This window comes from Phoca vitulina, unplaced genomic scaffold (genome assembly GCF_004348235.1).
Source record: "Phoca vitulina isolate PV1807 unplaced genomic scaffold, GSC_HSeal_1.0 scaffold11, whole genome shotgun sequence".
Taxonomy (NCBI): domain Eukaryota; kingdom Metazoa; phylum Chordata; class Mammalia; order Carnivora; family Phocidae; genus Phoca; species Phoca vitulina.
This window is the reverse complement of record NW_022589714.1, coordinates 42,235,776-42,260,362: the sequence shown is the minus strand read 5'-3', so window position 1 is coordinate 42,260,362 and position 24,587 is coordinate 42,235,776. Positions and strand designations below refer to the sequence as shown.

The 24,587-nt window shown below is 50.2% G+C and overlaps 1 protein-coding gene across 4 annotated transcripts in view; it reads right to left on the bottom strand.

Annotated features, from left to right (window-relative positions):
* Positions 1-24,587, bottom strand: part of LRFN2 (leucine rich repeat and fibronectin type III domain containing 2) — a 175,328-nt gene that overhangs the window by 29,675 nt on the left and 121,066 nt on the right. For all 4 annotated transcript variants that reach the window (XM_032409873.1, XM_032409872.1, XM_032409871.1 and 1 more), the window contains one exon: positions 13,903-15,327. In XM_032409873.1, coding sequence (XP_032265764.1) covers positions 13,903-15,302 — 1,400 coding nt within the window. In that variant the 5' untranslated portion in view covers positions 15,303-15,327. The remainder of the gene's footprint in view (positions 1-13,902; positions 15,328-24,587) is intronic.

The window sequence follows — 24,587 nt, the reverse complement described above, 5'->3', positions numbered from 1 at the left end:
GTTCAGTGCCGGCTGCTGCCACCGTCTCAGCTTCCAAGATCCTGTCTCCTTGCCCAGGGCCTCGGCAGCCTCCTCACCTGTCCACACGCCCCCCTCCCAGGGGTCAGAACCCAGGTCACCGAGCCCCAAGCCCCAGCTAGCCCCACACCTGCAACTGCCGCCTCTATCCCCGTGGCCCGGCGCCAGCAAAAACGCACTGAAGAGCCACTAGAGGAGAAGATTTATTATCAGAAATCCTGCAGCACATGCCTAATGAGCTAATTAAACAAGAACATAAATAATTACTCCCTATCAGAGTGAGAGGGCTGGGGGCGGAGAGGGTGGGGGACACTGACTGTGGAGCTGGGACAGTGATGCGCGAGACGTCTGCTCTGCAGGGGAAGATGGGAACTCCTCGTCACTCCAGGCTGCTGCTGGGCCTCAGCAGGGCTCCCCAGCCGGGCAGACGCAGGCCCACGAATTCTGCCAGAAAAACCACGACCAAGTGCTGCTTTGTTCCCCACCTGAGTATTTCCTGCTCACTCGCTGCCCGCACCCTGATCTCCTTCCCCCCTCTAAGGACACTGAGGGGAAAAGATGGAAGAGATCCTTCCCCCATTTTATGGATGTGAACCTTAAGGGGGGGGGTGTCTCAAGACATAGCTAAGACCCCTGCAACCATCTTATAACTGATCTCCCTGCTTCCTCCCTTGCCCCCTTGATGTCTATTCTTCACCTAACAGCCAGAATCTTCTCTCTTAATCACATCACGCCACTCTCCTGCATTCAACACCTCCCACTCCACGCGCCAGTGGCTCCCACCTCTTTCAGCATAAAATCCAAGGCCTCACCATGGCCTATGGGGCCCTACATGATCCAGCCCAGTCCAGTCTTCTAATCTTATTTACTGTCACTCTGCCTCCAGATGCACTGGAGTCCTTGCTGTTTCTCTAACAAGACAAGTTTGTTCCTACCCCAGGGCCTTTGCACATGCTATTTCCCCTTGCTGAGCTCTTTTTCTCACTCTATTCAGGTCTCTCTTCCAATGTCACTCTTTAAAGGGGCCATCCATGACCACCCTTATAAAGCAGTAGCCCCTCATTCTGTGTCCCCTTATATTAATTATTTTTCTTCCAAAGGCACATGTTAAATTTTTTGTCCATCTCTCTCATAAGAATATAAGGACTTTGCCTATCTTGTTCTAACCCTAGGGTCTTGACAGTCTACCCCAAAACAGATCTAGCTACCCCAAAATCTAGCTACTGCAAGTCAAAGTGTGGTTTGTGCCTAGACCATCCAGTTCCAAGTCCAGAGTTTTCTCCACCACAGGTCATTCCTTTCCTTAGAACTGACCTGGCTCCCCACTGTCAACAGGAGGAAGGCTGACTTTCAGGGCAGGACAGAGCACTGGATACAAGCTCCAGCTCTGCCACCTCTAAGCTGGGGGCCTCAGAAGTCACATCACCCACTGTGGCTCAGAGTCCTTGTCTGTCAAATGGCAACGCCACACATACAGGGTTCACATACCAATGAAGAGAACACACAGAATGCTTTCAGAACAGTTCCTGGAAGGTAGTAAGAACTCAGTAAATATAGCTATTTTGTGTGACATTCAAGGACACTGACAAGCTGACCTCTCCCATCTTTAAACAAAGCTATTATTTTCCTAGACAAGAGCTTTTTGAAGTGTGGTCCCCAAAGTGAGAGTATCGGCATCCCTGGGAGAATGTATTAGAACAGCAGATTGTCAGATTCTGCTCCAGACCAACTGAGTCAGAAACTCAGTAGGGTCCTGCATCTGTGTGCTAACAAGTATGCCAGATGACTCAGATGTGTGCTCAAGTGTGAGAACCTGCCCTAGAGACAACTCCTCTGGTAGGTAGGCCATGTGTGCTAGATTGAGTTGTTGGTCCTGTTTCTTCACTTTCCTATAAGAAAATGATACCTCCCCAGCCTTACCATGGCCCGATGGTGGGTGAAGTGCATGCCTTGCCCCCTGACTTTGGGCTTGGCCTTGTAACTTGCTTTGGCCAATGGGATTTAGTACATGTGATGCCACAAGCTTGGCATTTGGTTCTTCTGTTGGGCTTGCCCTCCTGCATTTCTGTTCTTACCCTGAGAAGAACATACTCCGAACAGCCATTGCTCCTAGCTGGGCTCCAGAATGAGATATGGAGGGAGGACTTAAACCACAACCCAGTCCTGCCCAGCCCAGCCCCACCCAGCCCAGGCTAGCCAAGACTGGTTGAACTCTAACAAACCTGCAGACCCATGAAAAAGAAAATGAAATGTTAGTGGTTGTAAGCCACCTAGATGTTGAGGTTGTTTGTCACACAGCATTACTGTGGCAGCAGCTGACTAATACACCAGCAGCCCTTATAAGTCCTTGACCAGGACCAATCACTCTTGCCTCTGTCTCTGTCTTTACCGGTTCCATCTAGAGCAGCTATGCCTTCCCCTCTTCCCCCCAAATCCCACCTATTCCCCAGGATACACCTTACACTCCACCCCACCTGTTCCCAGAAGCCCTACCCTCTGGAATACACCCCACCATGCCCCCTTCCACCCAGTCATGTGAATTCACTTCAGTTAGCTTATGAAAAAGCTCAAATGGATAAAGTTCACCAAGCAATTCATTTAGAGTTTCACCTTTTAGGTGGCTAATTACTACACTGAAAGACCCCTTAACTTAGTACCATCACTAACTAATTACCATGTTACAAGGTTAAGTGTTTAATAGTTCCCCGTGATGTTTAATTTCCAAACAATTACCTCCTTTACGACAGGATAGAAGTCAGTTCCCACAACTGGATCAGTACATTCCCCCCCCCCCCAACCCCGGCCACAGCATCAGCCCTGCAGCCACAGAACAAGTCAGAGCCCATCTCTGGAGCCCACCCCAGCTAGAAATAGCTCCCCTTCGTAAATTGTTAATGAGCTGTTCATCTGTATTGCACGTCCGTGGCCCTGCCTTCACCCTGGGTTCACACATTGCAGTTTGTGGTTTGTGTGATTCTGCCCACTCCCCCCCTGCCCCCCCACCACCTCAGCGACTTCGAAGATGATGGGCATTAATTTGACTTCATGTCCTCAACGCTTCTGTCCCCCACAGGGTGCCCACTCCCATCACATGCGCACATGGCAGACCATAGCCCTAATTGACAAGAACTAAGACATCCTTCTTCGCTTCTCTCTGTCTCACTGTCTCCAGAGATGAGAAAAGAGCACTCAGAGAGAGGCAGAAAAACAGCCTGGATCATCTTCTTTCCCAGGCTGGCCTCAGCTATATGTTGGCTACTGGTTTCTGGGATTGTGTGGGCAGGTGCCAAGAAGCGTTAATGACACCAAAGCTTTCACCCATACAGCTCTGCAGTGACTGCATGCCTCCCCATCAGCCTCTCCCCCTCCCAGATTCCCAGCAGAGCCCTGATTTTATTTGGGGCAGTGATATGCCTAACACACAACTACCTTTCTCAGCCTCTGGCAGTCATTGGGTGGGACTTCTGGGGGCTAACCCAACCAGGAGGTGGTGCCTGTGACGTTCCCCAGAAGCAGACCCGGAGACAAGGATTCAAGTGCCAGTAGTTAATCTGGGAGGTGGACCCAGGACAGTCCGGCCAGGAGATGGAGAAGGAAGTCCTTACAGGAGGGTCCACTAAGCATGGTCCCACTGTGGGCAATTGGGGCTCAATCCTACTCGGACCCTCTTGGAGGAGGCACAGAACACGCCTCGGTTGTCCTCCTCCCCTGTCCTCCAAGGAAGAGGAAGCTGGGGTATGAATTCTCCAACTCCCAGTGTCAGAGGCTCGGGGGGCTCCTGGGGATGGTCCCCTGCACTACCACCTGTGCTCCCGGAGAGTCCCCAGGCAGAATTGTCAGCGAGCACAGGAGACATGAGCCACATGGTAAGGACAATGCCATTGACCTTCAGAAGGAGCCTCAGTCCTTGAAAGCCATGGAACTCCCATACCAGCCTTGAACTACCTCTGGCTGGGATTCTGTTACATGACAGGAAAAACAAAAACCCTCCAAATTTGATTCATGCACTGTAGTCCGATCTCTGCCACTAGAAGCACTTGGCGCTTTATGGAGATGCTCTTCATTCACGCCGGACATCTTGCATTTTGCTGCTACCTAATAAGGTAGGCAGGACCCCTATTATTCCCATTCTGCAGATGGGAAGCCTGAAGTTCAGAGCAGGAAAGATAAGAGCCCACATCTGGGGCCCCCAAGTCCATCCTTGTATTCATCCCTCAGGCTCAAACGAGGGGCAAGAACAAAGGACTCCAGCAACTGAAGTGTGCAAGGTGCTTTACTTGCCCATGCGTACTTTATCTTTTGGAAGATAACCCCATTCTAAGGGATTTTTATTTCAATGTTAAGGAGGAAGCAAAGTCTCCGAGAGGTGAGATGAGCAGGCCGGAAGTTCAGAGAGCAGCCCCCCGCCGTGGGATGCACAGCGGCTCTGCCCACCAGTGCTGCCCACACATCTGATTTCACCGGCATGTGGCATGATGCTGAATACACGTCAGAGTCGCTGGGAGAGCTTTAGAAACACTGATGCTTGGGCGCCACCCCAAGCTGACTCAGAATCTCTTGGAGGGAAGATACAACTCCCCAAAAGATTCCAGCGTGCAGCCAGGATCAGGGAACACTGGGGAGGTGGGAACCTGGGGCTTGGGGTCAGGATGCCTGAGTTTCACACCTTGCCCAGCCCTGGTTCTTCCTAAAAGGAGCTGGCTGCTGTGAACCCACCTGGGCAAGTTGTCAGATGAGGGTTTGGTGGCCTTATGATGACTGTCACCACCCGCACTGACCCCCCGCACCATACATTCCTCCCAGCCAAGCCCCTCCCTCTAGGAACCTTCTTTGGTGTTTTCCTGGTGTGAAATAAATGATATCCCCCACTTCCACTCATGGACTAACCAAAGGTATATAAAATTAACAAGGGGCTGGTTCTCTGGTTCTTCCTTACTAATAGGGGGAAGAGCCACATTTCAGAAGCAAGGCAGACTGGATATACACTATAATCCCTTTACTCCTGCTAATTATTTCTATCTTCAGAGATGTCTCCAGCAAGAGCTTTTTGAGAGTGAAGAGGGAATGACAAGTAGAGAAATTAGTCACCTCTGAGCAGATGCCCTGAAGGTTTTTGAATCTGAGTGGTGTCATCTTCTTGTGCAGAGCAGGAAAGGAAGGATGAGAAGGTAGTGATATGATTTGAAATGCTCTTGGAAGGTACCCCTGAAAAATGTCTTCCCTATGCACAAGTGTGCTGTGGGTTTTTAAATTCCACCATTAGAGATTCATTCCTTTGGGTCCTCCCAATTGAACTGCAAACACTTCTGAAAGGATTTACATCTTATACCTTGATCTCTTAAAACCCTGTTAGATCATTTTCCAAATTTACAGCTCTCTTGGAATACAGCTTTGAAGACTGGAGCCATAAGAGGGAGCTTGAAGAAGAGGCCCAAGAAGAGTGGCAAGAAGGGAAAGCAGGCAGGCTCCTAATAACAGTAAGTACTTACATGTGTTCAGCACCGCACACTTGACTATGAAAGACGTGTTTTCAAATACACAATCTCATTCAGTCTTCACCACAATCCCAGGAACTATGCAGAGGGGAATCTTTGTTCCCATTTACAGAGGAGAACATGGAGACTGAGAGCAATGAAATGATTTGCTCATGGTCCCAGGACTAGTACATGGTGGAGGTGGGGCACAAACTGAGGTTCTAGAAGTGCTAGTTTCTTCCCTATCTTTTCTATATTAATGGGTGTACATTGTACCTAGCTTTAAAAAAAAAACTACATTTCCCAGCCTCCCTTGCAGAAAGGTGTGGTCATTGAGATGTGAGCAGATTTTATTGGCTGGGGCTACTGAGAACTTCCCTTTTGCCTTCTTGCTCTCTACTTTTCATCTTTCCTATTGTGTATAGAAGAGAGATGTGACAGCTAGAGCTCTAGCAGCCATTTTGCACCATGAGGTGACCTTGAGGACAGAAACTATGCTGAAGATGGCAGGGCAGAAAGCTGGAAGGAGCTAGGACCCTGGTGGCCATTCTGCCCAGAAAACCAGACCTAAATTCTCTTTCACTGGACTTCTTTTACATGAGAGACATATAAACGCTAATGAGTTTAAGTCATTGAATTTTTTGTTCATCCTAATTGCCACTCTGGATTTATGGCTCCAGACTTGTTTTCCTCTGGGATGCCTCTAGCAACTAAGTTACTTCACAGTGGCTCACCTGGTACCACATTGAAATCCTCATCCTGCCTTGATTTGCTACTATTTCTGAGTGGAACCCAAGGTTCTCCCTGGCCCTCCTGTTCCTTTTCCCTCAACACTTCTAGGCCTTAGAAATGTGGGAAGAAACTAAAGCTGCGAGAGACAACCTGGCAGACTCCCAGTGATTTACCCCATCCTTCTCAGAAGGAGAAGTTATAGTTGGTGCTCCTTGGCCCAAGTCTGTAGCCCAAGTCTGTAGCCTTAACAAAAACCCGCGTGCTGCTAGTGAGATGTGCCCCACAGCGTGGTACCTGGCACCGAACATAGGAGACCACGTCTGTTTTTTTTGGAATCCTGGGAAATCTATTCAATGCATTGGACAATTAGTTTCACTATCTATAAAATGAGCCTAATATTTGTCCTGTCCATCCCTCCCTTGTGGATGTCAGGTTTCAGTAATTTAATAGTGTGAAAAAAATTTAGAAAAATATAAAATCCGAGGCAGGCTGATTTTGATTTTGGCTCTGACCCTCAAGCTGCTGGGGAGCTTCTCCCGACCCATCCACCCAGTTTCCTCCTTTACATCTTTTTCTTCCTTCGCCTGTGGGAGCTCAATCAACCCCTTCAACAGAAGCTGGGCTGTCTGGGGAAGCCTCCCCCTGCGTAGACAGCAGGTCCCCCTCCCTCTAGGGTACAATTGTCCCTACCAGTTTCTCCCCATATCCATAAAATCTCAAGTTCATTAGTTAATTCCCTTCCAACCCATGGTGGAGACGGCTGTCTCTTCATGGGGAGGAGACAGATCTCCACTTAAGTGTTGACTGATAAGATCCTGATGGGGTGGGACCTGACCTAATTGGCCCTCTTATCCTTTCCCTAGATGGAAGGCAGAGCAACAGTAGAAGATGCCCCCTCCCCAGCACTGCAAAACTCAGTGGGGTGGTCCAGGCTCCCCAGGATGGGGGGATGGTGTAATGTCTGACATTCACTGAAGAAGACGACATGGAAAGGGGGGCCTGCAGATAGAGGGGGGGTGGGGCATGGAGTGGCTGCTATCTCCCCACAACTTCAGTGTCTCTCTTCTCACAATCCATCACTTGCCCTACTTATGGATGACCACAGCATAATAAGCAAGAGAAAGGCAAGACTGCATCCTGGCTAATTCCACACTGAGCTTTAGAAGCATGCTTGCTGTTCCCCTGGCCCTCCTGGGGACGGTTCCGACATCACGCCTGGTGACAGATGTTCTTGATGACTCTTGGAGACAAGTGTTTGTGAATGTCACTTGGGCTGATAATGACATGCAGGGCACTTAACTTTCCGTGTCACATCAGGGATGAGGCTGAGCCAGGACAGGCTGCTGCCTTCTCCAGCGAGGAGGGAGGCTCCCCTTTTTCTGACTCCTCTCCTGCCACCCTCCCTCTTCCCCTTGTGACCCCTCCTTGCTCTGACACTGTCCTCATTAATTCTGGCCACTTCCTGAAAGGGCAGGTTCTGGGGCAGAGAGATGGGAGAGTCAGCCCTCCCCAGTCACATGGGAAACATGCCAGGCCGCTGGGGAGCTCAGCTGTGTGTACGCAGGGAAGACAAATGCCTTGGAGGTCGGCAAGAACCATTAGATAATTAGGGAGCTAATTATCTGATAAAAAAGCAAGACCCTATTTCATAGTCAAATTCAAATCTTCAGTTATCCATGATTTGGGATTACCTATGGTTGCTTCCCTCTTCTTGGTATGTGGAATAGAACATGATGTTTTCAGAAACTGCTCACAGCTCCCCAGGGCTTCTGTGGACCCCAGATGTGGATCAATGGTGACCTATCGATGACTCGCATCCTGTTCTGGTTGGACAATCTGAGCCTCTGCCCAAGTCCCTGTCTGTGACCTCAGGGCCCTGGGGCTCAAACCCCTATGAGAGAGGGCACTCTAACCCTGGGAGGTAAGATGTCAGAGTGGCCCCAGCTGGTAAAAGCAGGTGGATTTAGCAAGAGTAATAATATATTGCCTTAATCATGGGATTGTAAAGGTCTTGCACAGAATCAGAGACCATCAGGGCTGGGATCATGTAAGTCAAATGTTTCCATGCCTGCCTAAAGTCAGGCTGCCCACTCAGTGCCCCTGGCACGAAGTCAACCAGGTTCTGCTTGAACCCTTCTGGCACGGGCAGCTCACTACTTTGTGGCAGCTCTTAATTATTCTGCTGTTGGGCAGCTCTGATGCTCATTTCCATTCTGTTCAGTTCACTGAATGTCGACCCAGTAGCTGTCATGGGCCAGGACTTACTAGGAGCTGGGGGTACAGAGATGAGTACACATGGAAAGTACATGCTGGAGAGAAAGAAAGATACAAAACCAAATTTCACGGCCAGATGGAGAGTAATGAGAGAGGTACATAAGGCTGTTGCTGTTGGACTTTTCTCTTGTAATGGGCTGATGCCTTCTTTGATATGTGCATGCGTGTGCATGCGTGTGCATGTCCATGCACAGGTGCATGTGTTTTCCACTCTTCTGCTCCTAAATTCTTTGAATAAGTTAAGGGAGGTAGGTCTTCTTTTCTGAGTCACCTCATCTCCAAGGTAACCTTCCTCCATCTCCCATGAGCTTCCAGAATCCCATTCTCATCAGTTGATCTCTGGACACATGGCAATGACTCTTAAGACCGTGCCATCCTGTATTGAACATTCCACAGCACTGCCCTGACCAGCTTGAATGATTCAGTGGTTAGAATCGTAATCTCTCACGAGCTGAGCCTTTTATTTCTGTTAACAAAACCAAAAACCATAGGAGTCTTAGCAGCTCCATCACTTCGTGGCCGTAATGTCCTTGAGATCAACTAAAACTCAGAGCCTAGGCCACACAAAATTCCAGTCAAGCCAGGTTTTCCCCACCTTGCGCTTGTCCAGTTGAGTCCTTGAACCAAAGGGAAGGGAATACACATTTTCTGTGTTATTATCTGTGACAATAGGAAAATGGATCAAGCAGTACAGAAATGGGGGCAGAAGCTGAGGAAGCACGAGGCGGAGGCTTTCTTTCATGTTCACATCAATGTATCAGTCTGGTTACTTGACCAGTTTCAAGTGCATTTCACCAGGACGCATTTCTCCATTTTGTCCCAACACAGGGTGAGATTTTGTCAAATGTCCTGTAAAATTGTGATAAGCTCTGTTTATGGTAGTAAGTCATAGCCAATGGAAACTCCTAGGACATTTTCCAAGGGTACTTAGCACCCCAGAGATTCGGATCCACTTCCCTGTGGGGACACATGGGGGTGGGATCTAATGGAGAATCGCTGTACAAGGACGATGCTGACCGAGAGGTGCTGCCCTCGTGAATGACGGGGAGGCACGCCCGTCTTAGCTGCTGGTCCACAGTGTCTCCTGAACACAGATCAGCAATTGGGCAGGATTTTCTCCTCGTGAACCCATGTTGGGGCCTGGCAATCAGCATTCTTTTCTGAGGGCTTACCGCCATCTGTTGCAAAATCCTTTCTAGAATTTGGCAGGGACTCCGTGCCCAGCCTTGCATCCTATGCTTTACGCGGTCTATTCTTGGAAAAGCAGAATATCCGCCCTTTTCCCATCTGAGGCACTTGTCTTTCTGTCCGTGCTGCCTCAGGACCACGCCCACAGCTTGGGAACCTCATCTACGGTTTCTTTAGCCTTGGATGTGACCCTGGGGGCCTGTGGACAGGACCCACATTCTTCCATTCCTTCTCCGCAGTATAGGGCTTGCCCTTCCTGGATTGCTAAGATCCTAATTCTGTCTCTGCTTCTTACCCCTGTATCATACACACCCTGGACAAGTTTCTTATACGGAAAGTGGAATAATCATAGTTCTCACCTCCTGCGGATAGTAAACACTAAATGAGTTGGTCCGCATAAAGCCCTAGTCAGCTCTCAGCTCAGATTTGTGCCCTCCCTTCTGCCGCTGTGCTCCTTGCCGGGAGGGTGGGCGCCAGTCAGAAATGGCCAGGCTGGCCTGCTGGCTCCTGTCTAGTCTCATTGCAACCTCCTTCTCAACCAGCAGGCTGTTGTCATTTTTCCTTTTTGCTACGAACACGGATTAAAAAGCCCCGTTGGGCTGTGTTTTGCTCTCTCTGCACAGCGCATGCTCCTCCTCATCTTCCCATATGGGCCTTTCTTCCCTTCTTTTGTACACTTTCCTGCTAAAGTCTGAGCATGTCAGAAGCCACTGTGCAGCCACTGGTGTTTTTTCTTTCTTATGGGGACAATTCATTTTCTAAAAATTCAGTTTCCTTCCTGGAGTGCCCTATTTCTCCCGAGCCAGAGTCGCTGTCGGGGCGGCCGGAGGCATGGCCACAGGGCCGAGGCTAGGCGCGGACTCCAGAAGGACCTGGATTCAAATCACCCCTGCTTCCTTCTGGCTGCCTGAGCCAGGGAGAGCTTTCTAATTCTCTCGGCCCTTTCTACTTAGGACACTGCCCGGAGAGCTACGGGTCCGACACAGAGTAAGCAGGCAACCATGGTGACCCACGATGGCTGTTCCTATCATCTGGATACAGTCTCACTCTGAAATTGTTCTCTAAGATTTTGGAGCCCTGTCTTGTTACAGACCGAATTGTGTATTCAGCCCTCCTCTTCCGTTTCCTCCCCCAAGCTTGGCAGACAAGATAATGGTCTTCGCTCACCATTACTATTACTTCTACTAACAACAATGATAATGATGCGTGTACCTTGAACACGAGCTGTGTGCTCACACTATTTGGAGAGCCTTCTGAGCTCTGTCTCCTCCGGTCCCCATGACCGCCCTCAGAGGAAGTCAGCGGGGTTTTTTTTATTTATTATTTTTTTAATTCCAAGGTTTCTGATGCTTTTATTTCAATTATTTTTATGAACTTAGTGTCTCCAGGTTCTGAGCCACCGAATGCAAGCCGTTTGAATCCCCATCTTGAGTGACGTCAGGAGCCCAGCCCCAACCCCTTCTGTGCCCCTGCCTGTGCTTCTGGGATCCCCAAGGAGGGGCGCCCTATGGGCGTGCTGCCACCTGGACACCAACAGCCCCCCCCATCACCCAGTGCACTGCCTTCCCTCCGCCCTGTGCCTGTGCGAGCCTCAGAGCAGGTGGCATTCACCTTTACACTTTTTATCAAAGTCAAGACCATATAATAAATTCACAAGTGAAGAAATAAACTTATTTTCCAAAGGTCAACCTCACAAGTTATCAAAGAAATGCAAATTAAAACAAGTTCCATTTCTCACCTGTAAAATTTGCAAAGATGAAAATAATTATATATTCAGTCCTTGGCGAAGGTGTGGTGGAAATGGGCACTGTCGCCTTCCACTGGTGAGGGGGTCAATAAATATTTACATGCAATGTATAAAGATTATAATTTATGCATTAAACCAGTAATTCAGCCCCTAGAAAAATAAGCTAAGGAAATCACTGAACTTGCACGGATATATTTAAGTACAACAATCCATCGAGGCGCTACTTTCAATGTTGAAAATGAGAAACAATCTAAATGTTCAACAATAGAAGACTGGTTACGGAAATTGTGGTACAGAGAAGTGAAAAATATTTTACTACCATGGGAACTAAGCAAGCTGTAATGTGGAGTGCAAAGAATACAAACTAGATTGACCATAAATATTGTTCTGAATTGAAATAAAACTGAGAGGCCAAATGCCTCTGGTCAACTTTGGTGGGATTACAGGTAATTCTTATTTCTCTCTTTGTCATTTTCTTCTCTTTTCTTTTTTTTTTTTTTAATTTACTTATTTATTGGGGAGGGGGGCAGAGGGAGAAGGAGAGAGAGTCCCAAGCAGACTCCACCCTGAGCACAGAGCCGGACACACGGCTCGATCTTATGACCCTGAGATCATGACCTGAGCCGATACCAAGAGTGGGACACTTAACAAACTGAGCCACCGAGGCGCCCCTCTCTTTGTCATTTTCTTTACTTTCCAAATTTTCTACAAAGACTATTACTTTTATAATTAGAAAAATACATACATGTATATTTAGGCTTAATGATATATCTATAGATCTCTTTATATGTGTATATATGCATACATTTAAGTTAGGTTCTAATGCTGCTTTCTGCACATCCTGAGACGCGAAGCTGCTCTCCAGACAAACCAAGCACATACCCGGCCAGGGAAATACCCTGGTTTCCGCTGGTTTCCATGATGCACCCTCTCGGTCTCAGGGACTCCATTTGGTGAATGAATACCTTCCTTACGAGCTCTTCTCCCTCACACATTCCCATACAGAGACTCATCAGCTGAGATCGGAGCCGGAAGAACTCTCAATACTCCTGACCACTCCTGCACCATGGACCCTTTGGGTGTCTATGAAGCATATGGGATTGCTTCTCAGAATAACCATTTTAAATGCATAAAAGAGAGGCACCTGGGTGCTCAGTTGGTTAAGCGTCTGACTGGATTTCGGCTCAGGTCATGATCTCAGGATCATGAGATCGAGCCCTGCATCGGGCCCAGCGTGGAGCCTGCCTAAGATTCTGTCTCTCCCTCTCCCTCCGCCACCACCCAACTTAGTCTCCAGTACTCACTTTCTCTCTGAAAAAATAAAATGATAAATGCATAAAAGAAAACATGGAGGATTTCCGGAAGAAACCAGGCATTCCTTGAGCAGTGAGATTCTAGGCCATGTGCTTCACGTTTACTGCAAACCGAGGCTGGCTGAGACAGGAACTCATCTGCCGTCAGAGCCTGGACCCTGAGGCCTGGATCTATCACTCTGTGAGCTCTTCCCTCTGAATGATGGAGGCGATTCTAGCTCAGCTTTTTAGTCTTAACCTCCCTCTCTGCCAGGCCCAGGAAATGACCCCTTGACCCTCGCCATAAATTTACAAGGTCAACATCATTGTCTGTTTCCAGATAAAGGAGACTGGTGTCCAGAGATGTCAGCGCGGGGGAGGGGGGGGATGACCCCACCTCTAATATCCGGGTTCCCGTGACCTGCTCTTGCCAATCGGAGCTCATCCAGGGCTCCTGTGGGACCAGCTGGGAATGGGTCCTCTAGGGCTGTTAGGAGAGAAGAGACTGCGTGGGGGGGGGCCAACCAGAAGAAAGTGGAACTTAGGGAAGGTAAGAAACTCTGAGAACACAGGATGTCGGTGGGGGGATCTTTGATCTCGTTGAACCTGAAGCAGCTTCCTGACTTTTATATTACATGAGCCGACACCCTACCTCTCCTTTTTCCCTTTTTCTTTCTTCAGCCAGTTTGAATTGGGTTCCATTACTTGCAATCAAGTGTCTGGCCTAAGGCAGGTATGGATTCTCCCCATTTTACAGATCGGGACAAACAGGCAGGCCGGGAGAATTAAATCACTAGCAAGTGGCGGGGGCTGTGATCCGCATTCTACTCTTCCTGACCTTAAAGCCTTAAGCATAACTGAATGTGCGTTCAGGTGAAGGCCAGATTCACTCCTCAGAGGCTCGTAGCCATGCGCCCACCTGCCAGAGCTGCGCCCTGGGAGGCCTGATCCTCTTACACACACGTCTCTTGGGGCTGCCCACGGGGTTCCTTTCTTCCTACACTTTAGTCGATGTGATTTCTATGTCCTCTTACCTGCACAGAGGGCACAGTTCGCCCCATGACTCCCCCAGGCACCTCTGGGGAGAAGGGGCATGGGTGGGAACGGTTCACAACCCTGCGCAGCCCCTCCTCCTTCCCCAGCCGGACACCTCCCTGCCGTTGCAGCCCCGGCTCACCTGTAGATCAGTACCTCATCGTCGGAGCAGTTGTACTGCAGCTGGTACATCTTCACGCGGGGCGCTGACTTGCTGACCGACCACTTGACCAGGGCCGAGGTGGTCGTCACATCGGACACAAGCACAGCGCGTTCCGGGGGGCCTTTGGGCAGCTCCCCGCCCCCACTGCCTCCACCTCCCCGGCTGGTCTTGCTGGAGCCCGTGATGTCCGAGAGGCGGGACTTGGGGGGAGCAGTGCGGCTGGTGCTGTTGCTGAGGTGTGGCAACTGGACGATGGACACCTCCACCATGGCCGTGGCCTCCCCGGCGGCGTTGGCCGCGATGCAGGTGAAGGCGCCGCTGTCCTGAGACGTGGTGATGAGGATGTCCAGGGTGCCGTTGTCGTACACGGCGGTCCTTGAGGAGTTCCCCACCAGGCGGTCATCAGGGGCCACCCAGTGGATGAGGGGGCTGGGGTCCCCGATGGCCTTGCACTTGAGCGTGGCCGCCTGGCCCTCCAGAACCAGCAGCTTGTGTGTGTGCTGGGTGATGAGAGGCGGCTCGCACACAAACTCCTCCTCGCGCACGTGCCAGAAGTAGCGGCCCTTGAGGCCCCCCGGGGAGCCGCAGGTCTCCAGGTCATCGTCCCGCTCCAGCCGCCGCAGCCAGAGCAGCTCGCAGTTGCAGTGCAGCGGGTTCCCCCCAAAACTAAAGGACAAAGGTGGAGCAAAGGGCGTGGCCGTCAGGGCGGAGGCCTGGGAGCGGGCGAAGATGGGGTCGGGGGGCAGTTTCTGCAGCCGGTTGGACGTGAGGTCGAGGCGAGCCAGTTTCTGCAGGTCGGCAAAGGTGCCCTCGGCGATGTGGTCCAGCAGGTTGTGGTCCAGGCTCAGCTGGTGGAGGTTGACCATGCGCCGCACGGAGCCCCAGGGCAGGCCGTGGAGGTTGTTGTAGGAGAGGTCCAGGTCCTCCAGCGTGAGCAGGAAGTCCTCGAAGGCCTCATCGGCGATGCCGCCCAGCTGGTTGTTGTTCACGATGAGGTGCTGCAGGTTGACCAGGCCCCGCAGGGTGTCCTCCCCGAGGCTGGGCAGCCGGTTGCTGTCGAGGTGCAGGGAACGGAGGCTCTCGAGGTCCAGGAAGGAGAAGGGCTGGATGTGGCTGATGGTGTTCCTTGACAGGGTCAGGTCCACCAGCCCCGTCATGTTGGCGAAGTCCTGGCGGCCAATGTGGATGATGAAGTTGCCCCCCAGACGTAGCTCCACCGTCCGCCGGTCGATGTCAGGGGGCACGAAGAGCAGCCCCTTGGAAGGGCAGAGGGTCCCCAGTGACTCAGACAGGTTCTGGCAGACGCAGTACTTGGGGCAGGCGTCGACCACGGCAAACGCCATGCCAAATGCCAGCAGGCCACCAAGCAGGGTCTCCATGGTCTGGTCACTCAGGCCGCGGTGCCTGGAAGGGAGGGACACAAGGTCAGGGTCAAGAGGCAACTTCCTAATGCCCCACCAGGGCTTCATCTGTCGCCCTAACCCCTGCCTTATGGAGCAGCAGAGAATGGCTTGTGCTCTTGTGAAGTCTAACCTCTTCCCCCAACCGATCCCTCTAATATATTTTTTTTTTTTGCCTTAGCTCTTATCATTTTCTAACAGACTATTTAATTTGCTTATTAACTATGTTTATGTAATATTTCCTATCTCCCCCACTAGAATGCCAGCTCCACAACAGAAGGCTCTTTTGTCTGTTTTGTTAATTGCTATATACCACACATCTAGCATGGTGCTCGGAACACGGTAGGTGCTCCATCAATGTGTTGAACGAATGGAAGGATGATTCTATACCAGTGGTTCATCTAATAATCATATTTGAAAAGTGTGTTCTGGATGTATGTTAAAGCACTTTTATCTCCTTAATTGGTTTGGACTTGGCATGAAATCAAATTGGACCAGCATTCCTTAGGAACAAGGACATGGACAAGGAGAGAACTGGCCCCTGGAGATGCCAAGGTTATTGGGGAACTGGTTGTAGATAAGTTTCCCCATGGAGAATCTACATAGTCGGTGAACCTTTGGGAGCTCAGGGAAGTGAAGAAGGGGGTGAGGCTGGAAGCAAAGGCATTAACTTCTTCTGAGCACCCTATATGTGCTGTGTCCTCTGCCCAGACCTTCATGTACCTCATCTCATTTGGGCTTTGGGAACACCCTTCACAAGGCTGGGCTTATCTTTGTATTTAGATGAGGACTTGTTCTGAATCATCTCCTTCAGGTGTTCACTCAAAAGTCACCCTCTCCCCGAGGCCCCACCCCAGCTGTGCATAATCCTCTTTCCTGCCTTGTGTTTTCTCCTTGGGAATTCGTCATGATCTACCTTACTGTGTATTTATTTCACCTGCTTGTCTTGTTTATTGCTTGTCTTCTGTACTGGCAACAAAGCCCCAAGATGTAGGGACTTGTTTTTATTCACCACTGTATACTCAGGGCACTGCCTGGTACATAGTCGGTGCTTTTGCATGAATGAATATCTAGGGAAGGAAGGAATGGACTCCGCATCAGGTCTTTGTGCCTCCAAATCTCACAGTTTCCCCACTATTCCATGTTATACTAACCACAGTTCTATTTATGTGGTGCTAAAAACATCAATGGAGTTGGACTTTTGAAAATCCTGCACACCGGTTGTGTAGCGTCACCCAGAGCAGTGTGCTGCAAGGGGGCCTTCTAAGGCCACTGAGTTGGGGATGCACTGACTGGTCTTTCTTGCTCTTGCAAAAGCTCTGTATGCATTAGCAAGTGCAGAAGGGTTGAGGAATTCTGCTGCGGTAAAGAAAATGGATTAGTGTTTAATTCTGCATTGCTTCCCCCATTTTGAGCTAAAGATATTCCTTTTTTTTTTTTAAGATTTTATTTATTTATTTGACACAGAGAGAGAGAGAGCGCACAAACAGGCAGAGCAGGCAGAGGGAGAAGCAGGCTCTCCGCTGAGCAGGGAGCCCGATGCGGGACTCGATCCCAGGACCCTGGGATCACGACCCAAGCCGAAGGCAGACGCTTAACCATCTGAGCCACCCAGGTGTCCCCAAGATATTCCTTTTTGGAAGCACCAACCATTAATATCTGGAGGAAGTAGGGCTCCAGAGCTCCCAGTTTGAGAAGCACAGGTGCAGAACAAAACAACTGGCTGATTTTAAAGGATACAACATAAATTTAAAAACCTATTCCAATCAGATATTACTTTATTGTGAAGATACGAATTTCATTATTGCATCTCTTTCCGGGTAAATCTCCCACCTAAGACCCTTCGGGGTCAGAGACTTAATCTGTATTTCATCTGGAGAGAGTGCTGTTTCTGATCAGCCCTGTTCAATAGAAAGATGATTACTAGCCATTCATGTAATTTAAAATTTTCTCATGGCCATTATAAAAAGGGAAAGAAGTGAAATAAATTCTGATAATATATTTTATTTACACAACTATATCCAAAATATTACTTCACATGTACTCAATACATACAACTATCAATGAGATATTTAACATTCTTTTATTCGTAGTAAGTCTTCAAAATCAGGTGTGTATTTAATACTGAGAGCACATTGCAAGGGCTCATTGGTCATATGTGGCTGTTGGCTACCATATTGGACAACATTGTGGGGGCAGGTGTCGGCTACCTACAGCTGAGGGCCAAATCTAGCCTGCCACCTGTTTTTGGAAATAAAGTTTTATTAGAACATGGCCATGCTCATTCATTTGCATACTGTCTATGGATATGTCGTGTGTGCCTGTATGCGTGTGTGTGTGTGCGCGAGCGCGCGTGCGCACGCACATGCCACAATGGCGAAAGTGAGTAGCTGCAGCAAATATAATGTGGCCAGCAAAGCCAAAAATATTTACTGTCTTGCCCTTTACAGAAAAAGTTTGCCAACCTCTGTTGCGGAGGATTTTTTTCCCTCTTCATCTTCATCATGGTCACCCATGAAAGCCCTTGCCAATGTGCCTAATTCCACACAGTTCTGCTCTGGGCTCCCATGAGCCACCACCCGCCCTGCCAGTCCCCACTGGCTCTCACAGACCTGAGGGGTACTGGCCCACCCTGACCCAGGTCCTATCAGGAGCATCCAACCCAGAGGTGTCTACGTGAGGAAGCTTCCCACCTGCCACTGTCTCTGTGCTCAAAGGTGCTCGGGCCTTTTAAGTCCATACTTAGCTGGGGCCCTGATAAAACAAGTAAGAATCTTCTCTTTTTTCAAGGGCTAGTCCTGGCCACTCCCCTGGTTTATCTCTTACCACTCTCCGTTCCATTGCTCTTCGTGTCCCAGCCAGGCTCAACATCTCTCACTTATAAATGCAATGCTTGATCTTCCTCCGAGACTGCCGACATGCTCTGGTCTCTTCCTGGCCTCTCTCCCTACCTCCATTCCTGCCTGGCCAAGTTCCTATTCTCTCTCCAGGTCTCAGCTCCAACATCACCTACCCCAGGAAACCTCCCCACGACCTGGACCAAATTTGGCTCTGCTGCTCTGTGCCCCTTAGTCTATACTTGTCCCACAGATTGCTCACTGCACTTTTCATTATAATGCCTTCCTTCCTTACCTATCTGCCTTCCTAGACCATAAACACCAAAAGGCAGGGAACTTAGCTATCTTGTCTACCCCTCATGGTACCCCCAGGACCTAGCACCACACCCGACTCATAGCAAGTGCCCAGTAAATACCAATTAAATGAATGAATGAAGTATGAGTTGAGCAAAGGGAGTTTCTGGCATTGTCGCTGAGGTTCTGAGGTCTGTATTAACTCTGTTCAGGGTTCATTCGGTTGATCAGCTGAGAAAACTATCTTTATGGAGAGAAACTTCAGAAGCATCTTCTGTCAAGCATCAGCTGCACTTCCTAGCATGACACCATGGTCGTAGAGTCAGGGAGTCCTTATTTCTCTGGCTACCATGTCTCCTCAAGTAGAGGTGAACAATACTCCCTCTACCCACTGGGGATCCAGGGACAACCACACCCAAGGATGTCCCTCCCTAGTTAAGCTGGAGGCAGCTGTGTGTGTGCATGTGTGCACGTGTAGAGAGGGGGGTAGTGTGCTGAAAGCCTAGGGCCTTGAGAGAAAGCCATCCTCCCTACCAGCTCTCATCGGTAAACACTGAAGTGACCTAAGGCTAAGAAGCACGTCCAACATTTTCACATCACGGCGCACACAGGAAATGGTAGTGCTCAGCACGGTCCTGTGAGTCCAGGGCCAGGCTTGCAGGTGGCCCTTGCTGGATCTCTGCGGTTCGTCCCTCCAGATTCTTCCCTCCGCCCTCTCCGACCCTGCCCTCTGCCCTGAAAGGCTGGCCGTCTGGGCTGCATCAGTGCACCGTGGACAGACTGCCCCATCCTACGGCATCCTCTGGGGCTGGCTGTCCTCGGTCCTGTCGCCCGCCTGCCCTCTGCTAGAGAGTGGCGGTGGCAGGAAGCAGAGAAGACTCAGACACTCCGGGGTGCACACCGTGTACATGGCCCATTGTTTCAAACAGTTCTGTCCTTGGAAATTATTTTTTAAAAGTTTGTTAAGGATTAACAAACGTCTAATGAATTCAAGGCTGTGACATAATAGAGCTGGGTAAATATATTTTAAGTAATCAGCATGGAAGATTACTGACAGAGAAGTGACTATTGAATCTTAATTAAAATCGTATTCTGAGAACTGCCACCTAATATATTACTCTCACAGCCAAACAAAAAGCAGCTTAAACCCTGGGTTGGGAGGGAGGCGATGGGGAGCATGTGGGTGTGCGTAATTAGCGCACGCCCAGACTGGGGGCTCCCTCTCCTGAGCAGAGATCTAGGCTGGAAGGAGCAACGAGGTCCCTCTAAACATGTCCGAATGGGGGGAGGTGGCAGAGGGGAGCAAGGAGAGCTGGAGATTAGGAGTAGGGGTCTGGTCTCAGGAAAAAAGGAGCAGATGAAAGCTGGTGGGAGGGGCTCCAGGATTATTTGTGAGCAAAGCTGAGAGAGGTGCGCGGGGGATCAGAAGCGAGGCTGTGAAATGGATGCTGGTATCAAATGTCAGCATCAGCCTTCATGCAGAGGAATCCATCTGCAGAGGACAAGAGTTCGTCTGCTCGGAATGTCTATGAGCCTGGGCTAAGGGAGGGGAGGGGAGGGGGCTGCCTGGGGAGGCAGACAGAGGACCCTGGAGAGGAGGAGAAACACTCTTCCCTGGATCTGCTGTGCTCGCAAGAATCCACACGTCTCTGGGTAGGAACAGTGTCTCTTCCCTCCCTGGGTTTCTTCAGGCAGTTTTCCCCCGCACCTCTGCAACGTGAGCGCTGCAACTGGTTCATAAGGTACTCTTGTGCAATCAGGAACAGGTGTCCCTTCAGGGCATTTGTAGGGCCCCTTTCACTGGACAACCTTGCACAGTAAACAACCTACCTTCCCATACCTTGTGGCCTTGAGTATTGCTATCCTCATTTCAACCACTAGGAAATGAGGTTCAAAGAGGTTTGGGCTGGCCCAAACTCTCCCAGCTACTCCGAGAAGAACTGATGACTCTCTCTGGCTCCAGGCTGTCCTTGGAGTAGAGCAGCCCCCCCCCCCGCCCCCCGCAGAGGCTTGCATGTGCCCGGTCTACAGGGAAAAAGTGGCTGCCACCACTATGGGATTCTTAGTGACCTGTGACTGCCCAGCTGTTTGACTAAATTTGGGCACTTGAGTTTGCTGCTTAGGGATGGTGTTCTCAGAAGCAGGGGCCTAACTGGCTCAGAAAAACCCACCTGTCAGGCCTCATGGTGGTGATTCTCTCTCTCTCTCTCTCACACACACACACAAACACACACAAGCACACGTGCACACACACGCATGCATGCACACACTTAAATATACTGGCAATAAATATAACGTGTGGAACTAGGCTGATGGTTTGTAATCAGAGTCTCCAGATGGGATTTTATATTTAAAACAAAAGGGACAAAGAAAGGCGAGGACAGAAAGCAGAAAACTAATGGACATGGCGGCAGAAAAGGAAAGTTCCTGTTCCTTCCCTCGATGGTGAGACCACAGACTTTCCTCCCCACTCCCTCCAGCCCCTGGGCCCTGCCTCCCTGTCAGAACCACCTCGAGCTGTTCCAGACAGAAGAGGCAACACTTAGCAGATGGCTGGCACGATATATGGGATATCTCTCCACCCTGATTTCCATTTAAAAGATACCTTAGCAACCAGCCAAGGAGCCACCCGCCCCTGGAGCCTGTAAATCAAGTAAGATGCCTGTCTCTGCTTCAGGTAAAGAGAAATGGCCCCTCCAGGGTGCTCCCAGCCAGGAAAGTGTGAATTAATAAAAGTGGGAGGGGTTCAGATCTGTCAGGAGAGGTAGCCCCTGCGCCTTCTTTCCAGACTTGCCCTCCCAGAGCACTTGCTGCTCCCCATAAATCATACCACTCAAGGCGAGCCCTGGGGGGATCAGCTCTGGAGCCAGGGGATAGGGAAAAGGAAACTTGACTTCAAGACAAGAGCTGATGGGGCTGCTTTTCTGGTCTAGGAGCTGGCAGGTGGTGGCCCTGCCCCCAGCCCCATGTTTGGCCCTCTCAGCCCCATCTCCATCACCTCCGCCTCCCAGACCCTCAGGAAATAACAGACCAGAGCTCCTTCTAAGGATAAGAAAAATGAATTAGCATTAGAGAGCTGATTTCCTCAACCCCCTCTCAGATGCTGCCCTGCACAGAGATCCTTCTAGAACCCTCAGAAAGAGGGCAGGGAGCAAGCTTCATGAGTCTATGCTAGAGAGAGAGAGAGCCCAAGACCTCAGAGTTCCCAGTTTGATGGGAGAGGCACAGCCTTTTGACCTCAGGCAGCTCCTATTTTGATGTTGGAGTCACAGCTTCTGGTTTGAAGGGGGTAGGGGGAGAGATAGAGAGACAGAGGCAAGAGAGAAAGAGAGAGAGGAAGCTAAATCCCCAAGAGAGCCCCTTCCCCTCTAAAAGATCCTAGTTTCTTGGCTACAGAAGACACTCAAACAAGATGGGCAAAAACAGTCCCTGTGCTGTCCCCAAACAAAACCGTGGGGGCAGAGACCACATCCTGAATCCCCAAACTTTGGCATAAACTAGTTTAAAACAGGGCCTGAGACAGCATGGGCAACAGGAAAGAAAAGGGGAAATAATGTCTAAAACATCAAAAGGGCAGAATGAGCCCATTTACGCTCTGTTTAAACTTCTATTGTGCAAGATAAGCAGTTGTTATCCTAAGCAAGTTATTAAGCTCAGAGCTGCTTCCTCTCTGTTCTCAATGACAGCATTAGGCCTCCGTGTTAATGCATCCATGGTAACTTTTATTGTGTTGCAATGTAATTATGTGTTTTGCTGTCTCCTACCCCATTCACCTGGGAACCCCTTCTTGGCAGGGACTGTGTTTTGTTCAGCTCTGAATCCTCAGGAGCAAGCTCAGTACCTGGCACAGAGGAGGCATCGGGGATATGTCAGGATAGAATGAATGAGTAACTGACTGAAAATGAGTGCATGACCAGTTGTACCCCTTGACACCTTCACCACCCTGCACACGCTGACTTTTTGCAGGAACACGCTCACCCTTGTCTGGGGCAGGCCGGGTATGCTGGAGAAGCAATGCCCCAGACAGCAGGCTCCAACCAATGCTTCCCCATAAGAGGGGCGGAGGATAAATACCTCAACTCCCTTCCCCCACTGGTGAGATGACTCTGAGGCATGTTCTTCAGTCTCCTGGAGGTCCCCGGTGACAGTGAGCCGCAATGCCCTTTGGAGTCACCTGCTCCTCACACCCCATATTGGCTTGGCTGTCTTCCCTTCCCCACCCCCACTCCTCTTCCTGCAATCACCAGCCAAGTAAGCCACTTCCACTCAGATCCTTGTTTCAGGTCCACTTCTGGGGAATCCAGCTCAAGGTCCACTTCTTAATTATAACTCTCATGATGTAAGGTACCAACCGAGTTTGGGCCACTGTGGAAATGTCACATACATGGAAATAAAAAATGATATGAAAATCACACACGTTCTCGTCAATGACAAAAACAAAACAAAAAAACCAGCAACTCTGGGTAGGAAGGAGACCTGAGTTCCCACACAAAGGATTGGTCCTAAGAGTCGAATGGCAATTTTTTTCCACCCAGTGTATTCACGACCATGGCCATGTGGAGCACTCACCCTCTTGTCTCAAGACAGCTGGGAGCCAGTGTGTGAGTGAGTGTGATTGAGAGAGGCCCATGTGCACACGCATGTGGAGTGTCATTATCAGGGTTGGAAAGTGAATGGAGAGGTGTGTGTGTGAGGACGCGGGCACGTCTGACTGATCACGTGCCTGGAGGTGCCCCATGTGTGAGTGAGGGGGTGTTGCATGAATGGAGGTGAGTGAGTGAGGGAGTGAACGGGGTGTGTTTGCCTGAATGGAGGGCTGTGTGAGCGAAGGAGGGCTTGGTTTTACGAATGGGGGCCTGGATGTGAATGAGGCTGCCTGTGGGCCGATAGTGTGTGAGGAAGGGAGAGGGAGCAAGCTTGTTTGTTCGGCTTTGATGGAAACAAATGCTGTTTTGCTGCCGTGTTGTCAACTACAAATGCATTAATCTCCATGGTTGTCTGTGATCTGTCCCTGCTTAGGGGACACAGACAGCCCACGGGGCTGGTGGCTTTCAGCATCAGTTTAGGCCTTGACCTTCCTCCCTGTCCCTGCCTGTCAGCCTCTATTCCAGCCCTTAGGTGAGTGTGTGGGAGCTCTGGTTTCACACAGAGAGATTTTTGCTTTGATTCAGTCATGACTTTCAAGATTCCTTCTCTAAAATGCCCCCTGCCCCCCATTTTGAGCACTTTCTAGATTCTATCACCTGAAGACTCAAGCAAGGATCCTGCTCTGGAAGCCGGGATGACCGCTCCTTCTGTACCTGAGAGGGAGAGTGTGGAGGGTACGGATACACAGGGATGCATTTCCAGTCACCAGGGCCTCTCTGGTCCCTTCTCCCTTGCCCAAAGTGTTCCCCTTCACCCTCCGTAGATTCATGTCCAAGAACCCAGTCCTTGTCTTAACCTTTCCCTGCTTGAAATCACAGAGCACCCCTGGGTTCACTGACTCACCAGCACCCCACCCCAAGCCCCCTGACCTTTCCTTGGGCACCATGCTCAGGGTGACAACCTCAGTGTGTGGTCCTCTCTAGGCCTGGGCTAATGAAAGGAGCAGTGGGGTGGATAATTCAAAACGGCAGATAATCCAAAACTCATTTCCATTTGGCTAGGGAAGGTTCACACTCTGATTTACTCTCCTCATTATGTTTGGCTCAGGCTAAAATTAAAATTGGCTTTTCTTCTTCAAGCCATCCAGGCTACAGGGTAGGCAATGACTGGATAGCATTAGAGTTCACTCCAGCTGGAGAACATAATTTAGGGTCGATATCTCACCAGGATATCAGACTTGAAGGTCACTGGAGAAAGGAGTTAAATCTCCCTCCTCAGACTGGGGTCCCTGAGGCAGGGCTGTGTCTACCCCTCAGACTGGGGCTCCCTGAGGGCAGGGCTATGTCTTCCCCCCTCAGACTGGGGTTCCTGAGGCAGGACTGTGTCTCCTCCCTCAGACTGGGGCTCCCTGAGGGCAGGGCTGTGTCTTCCCTCAGACTGGGGTCCCTGAGGCAGGGCTGTGTCTTCCCCCCTCAGACTGGGGTCCTTGAGGCAGGGCTGTGTCTCCTCCCTCAGACTGGGGCTCCCTGAGGGCAGGGCTGTGTCT